The following is a 20,892-nucleotide window of genomic DNA, read 5'->3' as shown; positions in this document are numbered from 1 at the left end:
TTGTCCAAGAGAGCTGGGCCGAAAGCAGCAAGAAAGGTAAGCTACCAGATCTTTACCACCCAATCCCCCGTTAGTTCTAGCTTCCACCAGGTAGAAGCCTCAATGCATCCATCTTCTCAGCTTGGCCACCCCTTTGGTAGAAGTCGTAGGTCAAAACACAGCTTTCTACTATCTCTTGATCTCTTTACGCTGCCCATATCTGTGTAAACTCTCCTCAGTTACCCATTTTGAGTTCCACCTGTTTCCTGCTAAAAACATGGTTGATAAAGGTCTGTATGAAAAGACTATTTACAGAAGTGGACAAGGTTAAGGGAACAGAAAAAAAAAAGAGGAAAGCTAGGGCATCCAGGTTTTAGTAATAGCAGGAAACCATTATCATCCCTAGGCCTAAGAGGGCAGTGGGAGGAAAACATATTACAGTAGAATGGATGAGAGCTGGAGCCATGGAAGAGAGGACACCCATCAGAAGCTCTGTCATGTAGAGACTCAGCCAGTGTCAACTGTGGCAGGAAGGGAATATAAAGAACAAATATTCCAATCTCTCTCTTTCTCCCCATTCCTCCCTTTCTTCCTTCTTTCCCTCTCTTCTCCCCTCCAATCCTGTATGAACTCAATCGGAAGCGAAATTCAACCAGCATTCAGTTGATAAAGTCAACAGAGGTCAGTCTTCCAGGGTGCAGATCAGAGCCAAGAAAGGCTGATTTAGAAAGCCAAACAGAAAATAATCAATAATCATACCTTGTTGTCAAAAGCACCTTTAAAAGAGAGTAGATATCTTTTAAACTTTATTACAAAAAGTATGTGCTTTTTGGTAATACTTTTTTTTTGTTTTAAAGATAGGGCACACAGCCCCAACACACCACCTTGTACATAGAAAATAGTCACTGGTCTTCACTAGTGAAATTAGCAGTTTGTGGCTAAGGGCCAATTTGCCCGAACAGGCTACATAAGAACCTAGGAACCCAACCTATTGTGAAGAAACATGGGTTACTTCTGAGGTTCTAGAATTCCCAGATGCTTTGCTTCAGTACTGAGAGCTTTTGCTCGCAGTTCTCTTTATAGCTCTGTGAAGCAGCTGTGCCCCGCACTAGGATCCCATCTTTTCCTAAATCCCGATGAACGTGCTTCTCTTACTAATGAGTCTTTATCTGCTTGGATTTGCCAGAGGTGAGTGTTCAATCTGGGCTTCAGGTAAATACAAAAAGGGGTCTCCCTTAAGACATTTCAGCCCTTAAAAAAGGAAGACCAGTCTCTCATGCACTGAAACCAATCTGAGTCAGAATCAAGAGCAGCTAAACAAGTCCAACTCTGAGAGCTCCTGAGCCAGCTGATTTCTCTAGTCATAGCTTTACAGTCAGAGGGGTCCACCGGCTAGGCGCAGTCTGGTTTCTACTTATTTTAGCCACTCAACATTTATACCTGATGTGCGTGAGATGAAAGAGTATGCGTAGGGGTTCTGTAGAAGTCCAATGAAGGTTTGTTCCACCAATTAGATGTGAGGTATCCTTGTGTCATTAATGTGCCAAGGAAAGACAGGAGATTGGAAGATGTGAAGTATTCAGAAAAAATCTCAGAACACGGCAGAGCTATAGGCCAGAAACCTCATAAGCTTCTTCATGGCTGTGTTCTACCAACCCAGTTTTCTATATCATCTCTTCTTTGGGATCCCCCATTCACAGTGGACAGTGTTGCCTCCTGCCTCCTAGAGAAGAAAGAGGCCATGAGCTCTGAACTGTTAGTGAAATAACAATGTATTTTATATAATGTTGACTGTCAGAGGTTTTGCTTTTGCTTTGTTAGACTTTCAAATGTTGACTCAAAAATGTAGATACACAGCCACCAGATGATAGTATGTGCCAGTCACATGGTGAAGCAATGAGTCGTCATAAACTATAAGATGAAGAAATTAGCAGCTGGGCATGCTGATTTCTTCATTTTATAGTTTTATAATTACAGGCGTGGTGGCTCACACCTGTAATCTCAGCACTTTGGTAGGCCGAGGTGGGAGGATCAGTTGAGGTCAGGAGTTCAAGACCAGCCTGGCCAATGTAGTGAAACCCCGTCTCTACTAAAAATACATAAATTAGCTGGTGGCACATGTCTGTAATCCCAGGTACTCAGGAGGCTGAGGCAGGAGAATTGCTTGAACCTGGAAGGTGGAAGTTGCTGTGAGCCAAGATCGCTCCACTGCACTCCAGCTCTAGGGACAGAGCGAGACTGTCTCAAAAAAAACAAGAAAGAAAGAAATTAGCATGCTTTTTCATGCCTCCTTCCTATATCAGAAACATCTCTTTATCAAAACTTTTAATTATTGAATATTCAGTCAAGTAAATAGTATTTATGTAATAAGTTTAAAAAATAAAAATCTCGGCTAGGCACGGTGGCTCATGCCTATACTAATCCAGTACTCTGGGAGGCTGAGGCAGTTGGATCACCTGAGGTCAGGAGTTTGAGACCAGCCTGACCAACATGGAGAAACCTCATCTCTACTAAAGATACAAAAATTAACCAGGCATGGTGGTGCATGCCTGTAATCCCAGCTGCTCAGGACGCTGAGGCAGGTGAATCTCTTGAACGTGGGAGGCTGAGGTTGCAGTGAGCTGAGATCATGCCACTTTACACTCCAGCCTGGGCAACAGAGTGAGACTCCATCTCAAAAAAAAAAAAAAAAAAAGGATTAAAGGTAGAAGAGACTGGTTTGAAAAAGTAACCATCTAAGTAATTCCCAGGGTAAGGTGGGAAGAAAAGAAAACTAAAATTAATTGAGTATTAGGCAATGGTGCACTTCACAATTTATCTTAAATACTCATGACAACTCCACGAAGTGAATATAAATGGTATGTCACAAGGATGCAATTCATATATGTGTGTGTTTATATATATATTTGATATGCCTAGACTTTTTAAATCTAGGCTGGTTTTTTTTTTTAATTGCATTTTAGGTTTTGGGGTACATTTGAAGAACATGCAATATTGTTGCATAGGTACACACAAGGCAGTGTGATATGCTGCCTTCCTCCCCATCACCTATATCTGGCATTTCTCCCCATGCTGTCTCTCCCCAAATCCCCACCCCACCATCCCTACCCTATTTTCCCCCAACAGACCTCAGTGTGTAGTGCTCCGGACCCTGCGTCCATGTGTTCTCATTGTTCAGCACCTGCCTATAAGTGAGAACATGCGGTGTTAGTTTTGGCTTATCATTTTTGATGGCTGCATAATATTTCATGGTGTATATGTGCCACATTTTCCCTGTCCAGTCTATCATCGATGGGCATTTGGGTTGATTCCAGATCTTTGCTATCGTAAACAGTGCTGCAATGAACATTTGTGTGCATGTGTCCTTATAGTAGAATGATTTATAATCCTTTGGATATATACCCAGTAATGGGATTGCGGGGTCAAATGGAATTTCTATTTCTAGGTCCTTGAGGAATCGCCACACTGTCTTCCACAATGGTTGAACTAATTTAGACTCCCACCAACAGTGTAAAAGTGTTCCTATTTCTCCACATCCTCTCCAGCATCTGTTGTCTCCAGATTTTTTAATGATCGCTGTTCTAATTGGCGTGAGATGGTATCTCAATGTAGTTTTGATTTGCATTTCTCTAATGATCAGTGATGATGAGCATTTTTTCATATGTTTCTTGGCCTCATGTCTTCTTTTGTAAAATGTCTGTTCATATCCTTTGCCCATTTTTGAATGGGCTTGTTTTTTTTCTGTAAATCTGTTTGAGTTCTTTGTAAATTCTGAATATCAACCCTTTGTCAGATGGGTAAACTGCAAATATTTTTTCCCATTCTGTTGGTTGCCAATTGACTCTAATGACTGTTTCTTTTGCTATGCAGAAGCTGTGGAGTTTGATTAGGTCCCATTTATCTATTTTGGCTTTTGTTGCCAATGCTTTTGGTGTTTTGGTCGTGAAGTCCTTGCCTACTCCTATGACCTGAATGGTTTTGCCTAGATTTTCTTCTAGGGTTTTTATGATGTTAGGTCTTATGTTTAAGTCTTTAATCCATCTGGAGTTAATTTTAGTGTAAGGTATCAGGAAGGGGTCCAGTTTCTGCTTTCTGCACATGGCTAGCCAGTTTTCCCAACACCATTTATTAAACAGGGAATCCTTTCCCCATTGCTTGTTTTTGTCAGGTTTATCAAAGATTGTATGGTTGTAGATATGTTGTGTTGCCTCCGAGGCCTCTGTTCTGTTCCATTGGTCCATATCTCTGTTTTGGTACCAGTACCATGCTGTTTTGATTACTGTTGCCTTGTAGTATAGTTTGAAGTCTGATAGTGTGATGCCTCTTTTTTGGTTTCATATGAAGTTCAAGGTGGTTTTTTCCAGTTCTGTGAAGAACATCATTGGTAACTTGATGGGAATAGCGTTGAATCTGTATATTACTTTGGGCAGTATGGCCATTTTCACGATATTAATTCTTCCTAACCATGAACATGGAATGTTTCTCCATTTGTTCGTGTCCTCTCTTATTTCGTTGAGCAGCGGTTTGTAGTTCTCCTTGAAGAGGTCCCTTACGCTCCTTGTAAGTTGTATTCCTAGGTATTTTATTCTCTTTGTAGCAATTGTGAATGGCAGTTCGTTCTTGATTTGGCTCTCTTTAAGACTGTTATTATTGTATAGGAATGCTTGTGATTTTTGCACATTGATTTTATATCCTGAGACTTTGCTGAAGTTGCTTATCAGTTTCAGGAGTTTTTGGGCTGAGACGATGGGGTCTTCTAGATATACTATCATGTCGTCTGCAAATAGAGACATTTTGGCTTCCTCCTTTCCTATTTGAATACCCTTTATTTCTTTTTCTTGCCTGATTGCTCTGGCTAGAAATTCCAGTACTATATTGAGTAGGAGTGGTGAGAGAGGGCATCCTTGTCTAGTGCCAGATTTCAAAGGGAATGCTTCCCGTTTTTGCCCATTCAGTATAATATTGGCTGTTGGTTTGTCGTAAATAGCTTTTATTATTTTGAGATATGTTCCATCAATACCGAGTGTATTGAGGGTATTTAGCATAAAAGGCTGTTGAATTTTGTCAAAGGCCTTCTCTGCGTCAATTGAGATAATCATGTGGTTTTTGTTTTTGGTCCTGTTTATGTGGTGAATTACGTTTATAGACTTGCATATGTTGAACCAGCCTTGCATCCCCAGAATGAATCCTACTTGATCATGGTGGATAAGCTTTTTGATGTGCTGTTGCAATCGGCTTGCCAGTATTTTATCAAAGATTTTTGCATCTATGTTCATCATGGATATTGGCCTGAAGTTTTCTTTTGTTGTTGAGTCTCTTCCAGGTTTTGGTATCAGGATGATGTTGGTTTCATAAAATGATTTAGGAAGAATTCCCTCTTTCTCGATTATGTGAAATAGTTTCAGAAGGAATGGTAACAGTTCCTCTTTTTGTGTCTGGTAGAATTCGGCTGTGAACCCATCTGGACCTGGGATTTTTTTGAGTGGTAGGCTCTTAATTTCTGCCTCAACTTCAAATCTTGTTATTGGTCTATTCATAGTTTCAACTTCCTCCTGGTTTAGGCTTGGGAGGACACACGTGTCCAGGAATTTATCCATTTCTTCCAAGTTTACTAGTTTATGTGCATAGAGTTGTTTGTAATATTCTCTGATGATGGTTTGAATTTCTGTGGAATCTGTGGTGATATCCACTTTATCGTTTTTTATTGCATCTATTTGGTTATTCTCTCTTTTCTTTTTTATCAATCTGGCTAGTGCTCTGTCTATTTTGTTGATCTTTTAAAAAAAACAGCTCTTGGATTTATTGATTTTTTGAAGGGATTTTCATGTCTCTATCTCCTTCAGTTCTTCTCTGATCTTAGTTATTTTTTGCCTTCTGCTAGGTTTTGAGTTGTTTTGATCTTGCTTCTCTAACTCTTTCAATTTTGATGATAGGGTGTCAATTTTGGATCTCTCCGCTCTTCTCATGTGGGCACTTATTGCTATATATTTTCCTCTAGAGACTGCTTTACATGTATCCCAGAGATTCTGGTATGTTGTGTCTTTGTTCTCATTGGTTTTGAAGAACTTCTTTATTTCTGCCTTCATTTCATTGCTTATCCAGTCAACATTCAAGAGCCAGTTGTTCAGTTTCCATGAAGCTGTGGGGTTCTGAGTTAGTTTCTGAATTCTGCGTTCTAACTTGATTGCACTATGGTCTGAGAGACTGTTTGTTATGATTTCAGTTGTTTTGCATTTGCTGAGGAGTGCTTTACTTCTAATTATGTGGTCAGTTTTGGAGTAGGTGTGATGTGGTGCTGAGAAGAATGTATATTCTGTGGATTTGGGGTGGAGACTTTCGTAAATGTCTATGAGGTTTGCTTGTTCCAGGTCTGAGTTCAAGCCCTGGATATCCTTGTTAATTTTCTGTCTGGTTGATCTAATATTGACAGTGGAGTGTTAAAGTCTCCCACTATTATTGTGTGGGAGTCTAAGTCTCTTTGTAAGTCATTAAGAACTTGCCTTATATACCTGGGTGCTCCTGTATTGGGTCCATATATATTTAGGATCGTTAGCTCTTCTTGTTGTATTGATCCTTTTACCATTATGTAATGTCCTTCTTTGTCTCTTTTGATTTCTGTTGCTTTAAAGTCTATTTTATCAGAGATGAGAATTGCAACTCCTGATTTTTTTTGCTCTCCATTTGCTTGGTAAATCTTTCTTTTTTCCTTTATTTTGAGCCATTGTGTGTCCTTGCTTGTGAGATGAGTTACCTGGATACAGCACAATGATGGGTTTTGGCTTTTTATCCAATTTGCCAGTCTGTGTCTTTTGATTGGTGCATTTAGCCAATTTACATTTAGGATTAATATTGTTATGTGTGAATTTGACACTGCCATTTTGATGCTAGATGGCTGTTTTGCCCGTTACTTGATGCAGATTCTTCATTTTGTTGATGCTTTTTAGCATTTGGTATGTTTTTGGAGTGGCTGGTACTGGTTGTTCCTTTCTGTGTAGTGCCTCTTTCAGGAGCTCTTGTAACGCAGGCCTGATGATGATGAAATCTCTGAGTACTTGCTTGTTCACAGAGGATTTTATTTTTCCTTCACTTCTGAAGCTCAGTTTGGCTGGATATGAAATTCTGGGTTGAAAGTTCTTTTCTTTAAGGATGTTGAATATTGGCCCCCACTCTCTTCTGGCATGTAAGGTTTCTGCTGAGAGATCTGCTGTGAGTCTGATGGGCTCCCCTTTGTGGGTAACCCGACCTTTCTCTCTTGCTGCCCGTAGCATTTTCTCCTTCATTTCAACCCCTGTGAATCTGATGATTATGTGCCTTGGGGTTGCTCTTCTTGAGGAATATCTTTGTGGTGTTCTCTGTATTTCCTGGACTTGAATATTGGCCTGCCTTGCTAGATTGGGGAAATTTTCCTGGATAATATTCTGAAGAGTATTTTCCAGCTTGGATTCATTCTCTTCATCACATTCAGGTACACCTGTCAAACGTAGATTAGGTCTTTTCACATAGTCCCACATTTCTCGGAGACTTTGTTCATTCATTTTTGCGTTTTTTTTCTGTTATCTTGCCTTCTTGTTTTATTTCATTGAGTTGATCTTCAACCTCTTATATCCTTTCTTCTGCTTGGTCCATCCGGCTGTTGAAACTTGTGCATGCTTCATGACGTTCTCGTGTTGTGTTTTTCAGCTCCATCAATTCACTCATATTTCTTTCTAAGTTGTCCATTCTTGTTATCATTTCCTCAAATCTTTTTTCAAGGTTCTTCATTTCTTTGCATTGAGTTGGAACATATTCTTTTAGCTCACAGAAGTTTCTCATTACCCACCTTCTGAAGTCTGATTCTGTCATTTCGTCACAGTCATTCTCCGTCCAGCTTTGTTCCCTTGCTGGTGAGGAGTTGTGGTCCCTTGTAGGAGGCGAGATGTTCTGGTTTCGAGTATTTTCCTCCTTTTTGTGCTGGTTTCTTACCATCTTTGTGGATTTATCCACCTGTTGTCTGAGTAGTTGCTGATTTTTCGATTGGGTCTCTGAGTGGATGTCTGGATTCTTGATGATGAAGTATTTCTGTTTCTTAGTTTTCTGCCTAACAGTCTGGCCCCTCTGCTGTAGGACTGCTGAGGTCCACTCCAGGCCCTGCTTGCCTGGGGAACACCTGTAGCAGGTGCAGAACAGTGAGGGTTGCTACCAGTTTCTTCTTCTGCTATCTTTGTCCCAGAATGATGCTCACCAAATGTCAGTCTCCTCAGTCCTTTGTGAGGTGACTCTTTGGATATACAGGGGTCAGGGAGCTGCTTGAAGAGGTGATCTGTACTTTATAGAAGCTCAAGTGCTGAGCTGTGAGTTCTGTTGTTCATTCAGAGCTGCTAGGCAGGTCCGTTTAAGTCTGCTGCAGCAGAACTCATAAAGCCCCTTTTTTTCCTCAGGTGCTCTGTCCTGGGGAGTTAGGCCTTTATTTATAAGTATCCGTTGCACTGTCCTGCCCAGCAGAGAAGCAGTCTACTCACTGCCTGCCTGCAGAGGCTATACTGAGCTCCTCTGAGGTCTGCCCTGCTGCCCTGGGCTCCACCCTGCTGCCGTGTGTAATTTCCTGGAGTCCTGTTTATATGGGTGTGGTTAGAACTGCCGTGGCAATGGTGGCCCGCCTCTGTAATGGCAGACTGTCTGTGTTGTGGCACGTTGCCTCAGCAACGGCAGGCTGCATCAGCAATGGCAGAGTACCTTTGTAGGGGTGGAGTGCCTCGGTAAAGGCGGACGCCCCTCCCCTACCGAGCTGCCTCATCCTGGGTTCAGCTGTGTTTGCTGTGAAACTCTCAACCCTGAGCATTTCCAATTGCAGTTTTTGTTTGTTTGCTTGTTTTTGTGGGGGTGGGACCTGCTGAGCCTGATCACCTGGATCCCTGCCTCAGAGCCCTTGTTTTTTTAAGTTGAGCAGTTGAGTCTCTCCCAAGTATTCCAGTTACCTGCTGAAAAGGCACCGGGATCTGTGAGATGTCCCGTGTGGCGACCCACTGCACCGGCTGAAACAACATCACTGCCCGGGAATCTCCTGGCCTGGCTTCATGTTTAAGTCCTGTTTAATCAGATGAATGTGCTAATCTGCCTTCCCAGATCTTCAATTGCCGGTTTAACAGGGCTACCAGACCAGTGTATTTTGTACAGAGTGCTGCTGTGCTGCGGCGCTGGCTGAAACAGCCATGCTGGCGACCCGTGGGGCTTCTACACCTGGGAATCTCCTGATCTGTGGGCAATAAAGATCCGTCTGGAAGATAAGTTTACAGCCGAATTCTACCAGACACATGAAGAGGAACTGTTATCATTGCTTCTCAAACTATTCCAAATAATCCAAAAAGAGAGAATCCTTTCCAAACCATTTTATGAGACCAACATTATCCTGATACCAAAACCTGGCAGAGAATCAACAAGAAAAGAAAACTTCAGGCCAATATCCATGATGAACATAGACGCAAAAATCTTAAATAAAATACTGGCAAGCCAATTGCAACAGCACATCAAAAAGCTTATTCACCATGATCAAGTAGGATCCATCCCAGGGATGCAAGGCTGGTTCAACATATGCAAGTCTATAAACGTAATTCACCACATAAACAGAACCAAAAACAAAAACCACATGTTATCTCAATTGATGCAGAGAAGGCCTTTGACAAAATTCAACAGCCCTTTATGCTAAATACCCTCAATAAACTCGGTATTGATGGAACATATCTCAAAATAATAAAAGCTATTTACGACAAACCAACAGCCAATATCATACTGAATGGGCAAAACCGGGAAGCATTCCCTTTGAAATCTGGCACTAGACAAAAATGCCCTCTCTCACCACTCCTATTCAATATAGTACTGGAATTTCTAGCCAGAGCAATCAGGCAAGAAAAAGAAATAAAAGGTATTCAAATAGGAAAGGAGAAAGCCAAAATGTCTCTATTTGCAGATGACATGATAGTATATCTAGAAGACCCCATCGTCTCAGCCCAAAAACTCCTGAAACTGATAAGAAACTTCAGCAAAGTCTCAGGATATAAAATCAATGTGCAAAAATCACAAGTATTCCTATACAATAATAACAGACTTAAAGAGAGCCAAATCAAGAACGAACTGCCATTCACAATTGCTACAAAGAGAATAAAATACCTAGGAATACAACTTACAAGGAACGTAAGGGACCTCTATAAGGAGAACTACAAACCGCTGCTCAACGAAATAAGAGAGGACACGAACAGATGGAGAAACATTCCATGTTCATGGTTAGGAAGAATCAATATTGTGAAAATGGCCATACTGCCCAAAGTAATTTACAGATTCAATGCTATCCCCATCAAGCTACCAATGACTTTCTTCACAGAGCTGGAAAAAACCACCATGAACTTCATATGGACCAAAAGAGGGCCCGCATAGCCAAGTCAATTCTAAGCAAAAAGAGCACAGTGGAAGGCATCATCACCCTACCGGACTTCAAACTATACTACAAGGCAACAGTAATCAAAACAGCATGGTACTGGTACCAAAACAAAGATATAGACCAATGGAACAGAACAGAGGCATCGGAGGCAACACAACTTATCTACAACCATACAATCTTTGATAAACCTGACAAAAACAAGCAATGGGGAAAGGATTCCCTGTTTAATAAATAGTGTTGGGAACACTGGATAGCCATGTGTAGAAATCAGAAACTGGATCCCTTCCTGACACCTTACACTAAAATTAACTCCAGATGGATTAAAGACTTAAACATAAGACCTGGCACCGTAAAAAACCCTAGAAGAAAATCTAGGCAAAACCATTCAGGACATAGGAGTAGGTAAGACTTCATGACCAAAACACCAAAAGCATTGGCAGCAAAAGCCAAAATAGACAAATGGGACCTAATCAAACTCCACAGCTTCTGCATGGCAAAAGAAACAGTTGCTAGGGTGAATCAGCAACCAACAGAATGGGAAAAAATATTTTCAGTTTACCCATCTGACAAAGGGCTGATATCCAGAATTTACAAAGAACTCAATCGGATTTACAAGAAAAAAACAAACAAGTCCATTCAAAAATGGGCAAAGGATATAAACAGACACTTTACAAAAGAAGACATACAAGAGGTCAACAATTATATGAAAAAATGCTCATCATCACTGGTCATTAGAGAAATGCAAATCAAAACTACATTAAGATACCATCTCATGCCAGTTAGAATGGTGATCATTAAAAAATCTGGAGACAACAGATGCTGGAGAGGATGTGGAGAAATAGGAACACTTTTACACTGCTGGCTGGAGTGTAAATTAGTTCAACCATTGTGGAAGACAGTGTGGCGATTCCTCAAGGACCTAGAAATAGAAATTCCATTTGACCCAGCAATCCCATTACTAGGTATATATCCAAAGGAGTATAAATCATTCTACTATAAGGACACATACACACAAATGTTCATTGTAGCACTGTTTACAAAAGCAAAGACCTGGAACCAACCCAAGTGCCCACTGATGATAGACTGGACTGGAAAAAAGTGGCATTTTAGGTTTTGGGGTACATGTACAAAATACATATACATATATACATCATGGAATATTATGTACATATACACCATGGAATATTGTGCAGTCATCAAAAACGATGAGGTCATGTCCTTTGTAGGGACATGGATGAATCTGGAGAACATCATTCTCAGCAAACTGACACAAGAACAGAAAATGAAATACCGCATATTCTCACTCATAGGCGGGTGATGAACAGTGAGAACACATGGACACAGGGAGGGGAGCACTACATACTGGGGTCTATTGGGGGCAATAGGGGAGGGACAGTGGTCGGGGGGAGCTGGGGAGGGATAGCATGGGGAGAAATGCCAGATGTGGGTGAAGGGGAGGAAGATAGCAAATCACACTGCCATGTGTGTACCTATGCAACTATCTTGCATGTTTTGTACATGTACCCCAAAACCTAAAATCCAATTTTAAAAAATCCATCTGGAAATGTGGCCTCCACTCACCCTCTGCGCTTTCACTGGGAGCTGCAATCCTCAGTTGCTCCTACAGTGCCATCTTCTCTTCTTCTCTGCTCACAGAAGTTTCTTATTACCCACCTTCTGAAGCCTGATTCTGTCATTTCATCACACTCATTCTCCATCCAGCCTTGTTCCCTTGCTGGTGAGGAGTTGTGATCCCTTGTAGGAGGAGAAGTGTTCTCATTTCAGGTGTTTTCATTTTTTCTTTGCTCTGGTTTCTTCCCATGTTTGTGGATTTATCCATCTGTCTTCTTTGTAGTTGCTGACTTTCAGATTGGATCTCTGAGTGGACATCCAGTTTGTTGATGATGAAGTTATTTCTGTTTCTTACTTTTTCTTCTAACAATCTGGCCCCTCTGCTGTAGGACTGCTGAGGTCCACTACAGGCCCTGCTTGCCTGGGGATCACCTGCAGCAGCTGCAGAACAGTAAGGGTTGCTACCAGTTTCTGCTTCTGCTATCTTTGTCCCAGAGGGATGCCCGCCAAATGTCAGTCTGATCTCTCCTTTATCAGGTGACTCTTTGGATATACAAGGGTCAGGGAGCTGCTTGAGGAGACAGTCTGTCCTTTATAGGAGCTCAAGTGCTGAGCTGTGAGCTCCGTTGTTCATTCAGAGTTGCTGGGCAGGTATGTTTATGTCTGCTGCAGCCGAACTCATAAACCCCTTTGTTTTCCTAGGTGCTCTGTCCCAGGGAGTTAGGGCTTTATGAGTTTCCATTGTGCTGCTGCCTTTTTTTCAGGGCTGCCCTGCCCAGCAAGGAGGCAGCCTAGTCACTGTCTGCCTGCAGAGGCTTTGCTGAGCTGCTGTGGGCTCTGCCCAGCTGCCGTGTGAACTTCCCTGCAGTCCTGTTTATATGGGTGTAGTTAGAACTGCCTCAGCAATGGTGGCCCACCTCTGTAATGGTGGACTCTCTCTGTAATGGCAGGTTGCCTCAGCAATGGTGGGCTGCCTCAGCAATGGCGGACTACCTTTGTAGTGGTGGAGTACCTTGGTAATGGCAGATGCCCCTCCCCCATAAAGCTGGACCATCCCAGGTTCAGCTGTGCTTGCTGTGAAACTCTCAACCCAGAGCACTTTCAATTACTGTTATTTTCTGGGGGTAGGACCAGCCGAGCCTGATCACTTGGCTTCCTTCCTCAGAGCCTTTTTCTTTAGTTAAACAGTCGACTCTCTACCAGGTATTCCAATCGCCTGTTGAAAAGGCACTGGGATCTGTGTGATTTCCCATGCAGCAACTCACTGCACCAGCTGAAATAGCAGAGCTGAAATTCGTGGCACTTGTTTGCCCAGGAATCTCTTGGCCTTGCTCCCTGTTTCAGTCCCCTTTTTAATCAGATGAATGGGCAACTCTGCCTTCCTGAAGCTTCAATTGCCAGCTTAAAAGGGCACCCGGACCACTGTATTTTGTACAGAGAACTGCCGTGCCGACCAAAACAGCCATGCTGGCAACCCGCGGGGCTCTTCTGCCTGGGAATCTCCTGGACTGTGGGCAATAAAAATCTGTCTGGAAATGCGGTGTCCACTCACCCTCTGTGCTTTTACTGGGAGCTGCAATCCTGGGCTGCTCCTAATTGGCCTTCTTAGATCTCTCAGTGGCTATTTTATCTTAGTAGCTTATAGCAACTTTGCTCTCTGAACCCCCAGCTCACATGGACTGGGGATTCAGTGTGAGAAGTAACTTGACATTACCAAATACAGGTGACTTAATCACTTCTGATAATTTTTGTGGGCTCATAGATAATTGTCATCTTCTAGTTTAAAGTTTATAATGTCCAAACATTAACTCTTCTACCCTTAATTTAGGTTACAAATACTCAGGTTTTGAAAACTACTTGCTTTCCCTCTCTCTCTCTTCTGTCTCCATTCTTCTTGTCTTTCACCTATAATGGAATGGGAGAGAGTGTTGGTGGTGGACTTCTGATTTCATCATTGATAGTACATTGACTTCCTGATGCTGACTTTGTCAGGGAGGTACATTCATTTTCCTTCAGGTTCTTTTGCTACATGGATGAGTGCATTCCCCTACGTAGTTCTTAATATTGGGGAACTTAAGATTCTTCCCTTCAATCCCAGAGGTGGCCTTTGTGTGACTCACTAAACACTTCTGTCCTACATGGTCTTTTGGGGTACTTAGTTGACTTCTCCCAACATTTGCACTGTCTTCAGGTGCCCAATATAGGCCCACAGGAAAACTAGGAATCTCATAACATTCACCTAACTCCACAGGAAGATGGTACTTATCCCATTCTTTCTCTCAGCTTTACCATCTCTCTTCTGTTCCTTCTCCACCCCAGGAACATCAGGTCAGCCTGATGAGCCTTCTGCTTTCATAGATCATCAAGCTTCAGTTCAGCAACTTTCAGGTGAGTACTTTTCACTTGAAAACCCTTCTGATGCTGCGGCTTTATATGAGACTTCTTCAGGCCAGAACACTTTAAGTGAGCACGATTCTAGTGAGCATGGTTCAAGAGAGCACACTGTGGCTGAGCACACTTCTGGAGAACATGCTGAGACTGAGCATGCTTCAGGTGAGCCTGCTGCGGCTGAACATGCTGCTGGTGAGCAGCCTTCAGGTGAAAAGTCCTCAGGTGAGCACATCTCTGGTGAGCAGCCTTCGGGTGAGCATGCATCAAGTGAACAGCCTTTGGGTGAGCACGCCTTGGGTGAGCAGCCTTCAAGTGAACAGCCTTCGGGTGAGCCTGCCTCTGGTGAACAGACTTCTGGTGAGCACACCGTGGGTGAACAGCCATCGGGTGAGCATGAGTCTGGTGAGCAGACTTCTGGTGAGCAGACTTCCAGTGAGCACGCCGCAGGTGAACAGCCTTCGGGTGAGCAGTCTTTGGGTGAGCATGCTTTGAGTGAAAAGCCTTCAGGGGAAGAGCCTTCAGGTGCAACAATTTCAAGCACATCTATAGGTGAGCCACATTTGGGTGGGTGCCATTCATTGACTTCAGGAGGGAAATGTCAAATACATCAAGAAAACCCAACTGTAGGGATGGAGTGCAGAAGAAAGAATTGTTAACACTTCACCAATAGCTCTCTCAATGACTCTCTAGTTTTCTTCACCATCATACCAAGATGCAGGACCTAAGTTTTGTGGGCAGTTTTGCCATCTCTAATGCTAAATAACTTGGAGGGCCCTCTTTAAGAAAAATAAATACAAAATGCCAGTACCCCTCCAACTTCACTCTCCATAAGAAATTATGAACATAGCCCTTCCAACTTCCTTAGAAGGGGCTCATGGAAGTGAAGAGTTCTGAAGACTCTCATTGGCTTTATGCTAAACCTGCCTCTTAAAAAACCATGTTAGAATGCTATAACTTCACAAATTCTGTAAAGAGATGTGTGCAGCTGGTTTTTTTTTTTTTTTTCTTCTTGGGGTTCAGGTGTCCAGAGATGTGCAGCTGGTGTTTTATTTGAACATGGAATGTAAAGCTTTTTTCTGTTAGATCCAGAAATAAGTTCCTAAGCCAACTGCTAGTCTGTGGCTCCTAATTAAAAGTGTTTGTTCAGGAAAGGAAAGCAAGACCCAAAGTTTGATGCCTCCAGTTATTACCAGACATAGTTCACATTTCACTCCATTGTATAAGCATCATTATTATGAATTTTCAGATGAAAGAAGTGAGGCAAATGGAATATGTCCAATGTCACATGGCTAGAAAGTGGCAAACCTTGGATTCAAACTTAGGACTGTGCAAAGCCCATAATCTTTCCACTTCTTTATGCTTCCCAAACTGGGGGATTAGCAGTAGAGCTAGCAGAGGCAACATGGAAGTATTTCAAAGTGCTATTAGTGACCATTTATAAGGTTGATTTGAAAATGGAGGACACAGACTCTTCACAGGGTTTGCAATGTTAGAGCACTCTAACATAGCTTATTAATTGGTTGAACATGACTCCAAGTGTTTGTGTCTTGTGGGTGAGAGTATGATGGGGAGTACAAAAGGGAGATGAAAATCATACATACGTTTTGCTCCTATGGTGTCACATGATGAGGGCATCTAAAGATAAATGCCCAGGAAATCAGTTGGGATATAGACTGGAGTAAAAACATTAGAGAAATTTAGGATTCTTCAGCAATGAGGGTCAGAGATGAAGAATGAAGGAATTTCCTCTGACACATGTTTATCAAACACAGGGCCCTCAGATCCCCAATAACTAAGAAATGAATGTGTAGTATCCATGTTACCTATTGTCCATCACCCCTCCCAGATGTGACTCAAGGTTACACAGCTGGTCCAAAAGGAAATGTCATCACTTTTATCTTAAATTTTCAGGCATATTAAATTGCTACGCATGTGCTTATATGAATGATCAAGGAAAATGTCTTCGTGGAGAGGGAATCTGTACCACTCAGAATTCCCAGCAGTGCATGTTAAAGAAGATCTTTGAAGGTATATGGGGATTTCATGAGGCAATCTATGCCTGAGAACACATCAACTTACTAATGATAGGGGGCAGTTGGAGTGGCAGGGGCCCAGGAAAGAATCAAAGAACTTGAAGATTCAGAACTTTATTCTTTCAAGGACCAAGCACAGAATACCTGGCCGAGTGAGGTGGCTCACACCTGTAATCTCAGCACTCTGGGAGGCCAAGGCAGGTGGATCCCTTGAGGTCAGGAGTTCCAGACTAGCTTGGCCAACAGGCTGTTTCTAAAAATACAAAAATTAGCCGGGTGTGGAGGTGCACACCTATAATATCAGCTACTCAAGAGGCTGAGGCAAGAGAATTGCTTGAATCCAGGAGGCAAAGGTTGCAGTCAGCAGAGATTGTGCCACTGCACAACTCCAGCCTAGGTGACAGAGCGAGACTCCATCTCAAAAAAGAAAAAAGAGGATGTAGTCAGCAGTATCATGTGCAAGCAAAGTGGTAAAAAATTCCTCAGAAAAGGCTGCAGATTGATGAATAGATTTCTATGATCTTTGAGAGAGAAGTTTCAGTGTAGTAGGGTCATGATTCAGAGGGTGAGGGGCCAAGATGTGAATGGAGAGGAAGTGAAGGTGAGGAGGATAGGCAGACTCTGGAAAGGTTGTAGGGAAAGAAAGGATAGTGCTAGGAGAGTAGCACAATTAGGAGAAAGTATTTTAAATTTAGGGGAACTTGAGCATCCTTGTAAACCAAAAGGGAGTCGTAGAGATTGATAATATAAGAAAGGAAAAGGCAACTGATGGGGGGCAAGGTCCCAGAGGAAGCAAAGAGAAAAGAAAGAGGGGATAATGTACAAGTGGAGGTCTTGGCCATCCTGAATGGGGACACTGAGGATTACAGATAAAGGCTAAGGTTGGAGGATGAAGCTTTCTGCTCATTAGTCTGTCTCTGCTCCTTTTAGGTGAAAAACTCCAATTCATGGTTCAAGGGTGTGAGAACATGTGCCCATCTATGAACCTCTTCTCCCATGGAACCAGGATGCAAATTACATGCTGTAGGAATCAATCTTTCTGCAACAAGATCTAGAAGCCTCGGCCCTTGCTACTTATTTTGACTCAGGCAGCAAAAAGCCTCCATCACTCTGTTTGGTTCATTTTATATTTAGTTCTCTCCCCAGTCAACAACTGACCACATCTGCCTCTGCTTGAGCATTAGGATGCACAAACATCCTATCTTTCTTCCCCTGTTCATGCTTTTATCCATTCTTCTCTGTCCTGTCTTACTCCAACTCTATCTCTCAATATTCCTTTTTTTCCAATAAATTTCACATGGTTCAAGAACACAGGCTCAAGACACTTTTTTTCCATCAATCTAGTTGCAGGGTTGACATGAGTTTTCTTCCACTCTGACGCTAGAGTGGGAACATTTTGTAAGCATTCCATATTTATGAAGGAGTCTCCAAGGGCAGAGACAACAAAGAGGAATGCAAAGTAGGTATTAATCTTTTAAAGAGCTGTAAACAACATTGCAGGTATATCTGACACCCCCACTTTTCCATCCCTGTATTCCCCCACACTCTTCCATTTCTTATAGCATATAAAACTCAACTTTTCTTTGGCTCTTGAGTTTCCAGTCTTTAGTAGTCCACTATTAACATAATGATAATAATAAAATGATTTCTTATTTGCTATATATTGCAGTTCCTAATGCTTAAATCAATTTTCACGCACAATGTTACTTAATCATCTACTCAGGATAGGAGGGCAAATGGAAATACTAAATAGTCCCTCAACCTATGTGTTATGTTCTTCAAGGTGTTTCACATACATGGTCTCATCTGATCCTCAGGAAAGAGCCCAGAAGGGTAGACAGGAAAGATGGCATCCTCCTTTTTTAACAAATAAGGAAATGCGACACAGAGAGGTTTTCTTTATTCATACTCCATGTTGTTCCAAATTTACCAAGGTTACAGAGCTAGTGAGAGCTAGAGGCAGATTCCAAAACCAAATCTGCATGAGCTAAATCTGAGCTGTTTCCACCACACTGATAGTAGCCATAATGGTTCTAAGAACTCTTAGAATAGTAAAACAGTAAGTCAATTTTATTGTATATAAAATTTAAAATTTCAACATATATACACATCATGGCCCCTCCCGCAAAATATATTGGTAACAAGTTCTTCACTGGCAATAATTGTAAGATGGAAGAAAATGGAACATCTTCAAATTTCTGAATGAAATGAAACTGGAAACCATCATTCTCAGCAAACTGACACAAGAACAGAAAACCAAACATCACATGTTCTCACTATTACATATATGTTCAAGAACTTAAAGGAAATAAGTGGGTGTTGAACAATGAGAACACATGGACACAGGCAGGGGAACATCACACACTAGGGCCTGGGGGCTGCGGGGCAAGGGGAGGAATAGCAGGGGGTGGGGGAATTGGAAAGGGGGAGCGTTAGGAAAAATAATGTAGATGATGGGGCGATGGATGCAGCAAACCACCACGATGGCACATGTATACCTATGTAACAAACCTGCACAATCTGTACATGTATCCCAGAACTTAAAATATAATACATTTTTAAAAAAAGAAAATTTATTTTGAACATATAATCATATCACTAGATAAAATAGAACAGAAAAACAAAATCCCCAAACCAGGAACTAAATTCCCAAATGAATTTTTAACTTGGTCAAAAGACAAATGAAAGCCTGCCAACATTGTCAACACTATTTTTTTTTTTTTTGAAGGGAGAAGATAAATAGTAATCTATTAGGTATAGGTGTTGAGGGGAAAATGTAAGTTCAAATATGTTGTTAAAATTTATGGAGCCAGGCATAAATTATGGCTCACACCTGTAATCCCAGTGGTTTGGGAGGCTGAGGTGGGAAAATCATTTGAGACCAGGAGTTTGAGACCAGACTAGGCAACACAGCAAGACCCTACAAAAAGTTAAAAAATTAGCTGGGTATGATGACTCATATCTATAGGCCTACTTACTTAAGAGACTAAGGTGGGATAATCACTTGAGCTCGGGAGTTCAAAGACACACTGGGCAAAACAATGACACCCATCTAGAAAAAAAATTTAAGGGTGGGGAAATTCTGGCTTTCATTTATCATGAAGTAATTTGAAGTCACCTCTTACAGATAACAATTGTATGTTCTGGACAAAATATAAAAAATGATTTGAAAGCTCCTCCAAAGGAACTGATGAGAAGTCACCACTAAAAAGAGAGATTTGTGAGTTTATGCTTGAGGGTATTTCTCAATCCATGCCACAGGCTCACTGGTTTGAGGTTTCAGAGAACATAGGTTTGGGCTAGCAGAGCAGCTGCAAAATTTGGGGGTACTCCTGAAAAGAAGAGAACCATAGAGAAGCCCCCTCTGACCAAATTCTTGTCTGGTCACTGACTCCAGGAGGCTCAAAAAGAACATCTGAAAGCTGAAAAAACAGGGCAGAGATTTTATCTTCTGTCCACAATGAAGGCGACAGACCTAATAGAACAAAAGTCAACACTCTTCAGAGGAACATACAGAGTCCAGAATCTCTACAATTCCTCATTTACTATGTCTATTGTGTAATAAAAAATTACTAGAAAAAGCAGAAAACTGTGACCCATAGCCAAGAAAAAAAAAGCAGTCTATTGGAATAAAGTGAACAAAGGCAATAAACAGCTACTACAGATATGTTCAAGAACCTAAAGGAAAATAGTGCCATATGAATAAACAGATAATCCATGTTAACATAGATACTGAAACTATAAAAATGAACTCATGGAAATTACTGTATTAAGAAGTGCAATAATTGAAAAAATCTCTACATAGTTTAATAGCATAGTGGAGACTATGTTGAGTCACCAAATTTGAAGAAAGATCAATAGTAGTCATTAAATCTGAAGCCCAGAGAAAAAGAATTAAAGAAAATAAAGCTTCAGTGAATTGTGGAACATAACAAATAATATGTAAGATACTGGAGTCAAGAATAGGGAGGAGATGAGGCAGAAAAAGCATTTAAATAAATAATAAATTTTGCCAAATTGGGTGAAAAACATAAACTTATAAATCTAAGAAGCTCAATGAACCCAAGGCAGGATAAATACAAAGAAATATACCTAGGCACATAATAAGCAAATTACTGAAATTCAAAGACAGAGAAAAATTCAAAACTGGTCTAAAGAAAAGATATATTACATATAGGGGAACATCGAGAGAAATGTTGACTGACTTGTCATCAGAAACAATGGAGAGTAGAAAACAAGAGAAGATACTTCCAAATAATGAAAGAAAAATACTGGCAGCAGAATGTGATCTCCAAGATAATAACCCTTCAAAAGCAAAGGGAACACATTTTCATACAAACCAAAGCTAAGAGAATTCCTAACCAGTTAAAAGACCTTCAGGCTAAAGAGAAATGACACCAAACGGAAACTGTGACCTACAGGAAAAAATGAACAACAGAGTGAGACCTTTCCTTAAAAAAAAAAGAAAAAAATCCCAAGTTAGCTGGATCAAATAAAAACAAAAAC

At 41.4% G+C, this 20,892-nt stretch overlaps 1 protein-coding gene across 4 annotated transcripts; it reads left to right on the top strand.

Moving 5' to 3' along the window:
• The first annotated feature begins 1,046 nt into the window (after nt 1-1,046).
• Nucleotides 1,047-17,730, top strand: ACRV1 (acrosomal vesicle protein 1). 4 transcript variants are annotated; one of them, XM_035265007.3, is made up of 5 exons: nt 1,047-1,167; nt 14,246-14,350; nt 14,516-14,902; nt 16,265-16,381; nt 17,317-17,730. In XM_035265007.3, exons 1-5 carry the CDS (start codon nt 1,116-1,118, stop codon nt 17,439-17,441), a joined length of 786 nt encoding a protein of 261 aa, XP_035120898.3. In that variant the 5' UTR covers nt 1,047-1,115; the 3' UTR covers nt 17,442-17,730. The 4 variants fall into 4 exon arrangements, with proteins under 4 accessions (XP_035120898.3, XP_035120899.3, XP_017833123.4 ...); XM_035265008.3 differs by having other exon boundaries at nt 14,282-14,350; nt 17,317-17,718; XM_017977634.4 differs by having other exon boundaries at nt 14,246-14,902; nt 17,317-17,718.
• Nucleotides 17,731-20,892: the final 3,162 nt, after the last annotated feature.

This window comes from Callithrix jacchus, chromosome 10 (assembly GCF_049354715.1).
Source record: "Callithrix jacchus isolate 240 chromosome 10, calJac240_pri, whole genome shotgun sequence".
Classification (NCBI taxonomy): domain Eukaryota; kingdom Metazoa; phylum Chordata; class Mammalia; order Primates; family Cebidae; genus Callithrix; species Callithrix jacchus.
Note: the sequence above shows the minus strand (reverse complement) of the source record. Positions and strands in the feature narration are given on the sequence as shown.

Bases quoted from the DNA above. Each gene is read 5' to 3' on its own strand.
- ACRV1 (XM_017977634.4), top strand. From the start codon at position 1,116: ATGAACGTGCTTCTCTTACTAATGAGTCTTTATCTGCTTGGATTTGCC. The intron at 1,168-14,245 runs GTGAGTGTTCAA...TCTTTCTCTCAG, and splicing joins TCTGCTTGGATTTGCCAGAG to CTTTACCATCTCTCTTCTGT. The intron at 16,382-17,316 runs GTATATGGGGAT...TGCTCCTTTTAG, and splicing joins GTTAAAGAAGATCTTTGAAG to GTGAAAAACTCCAATTCATG.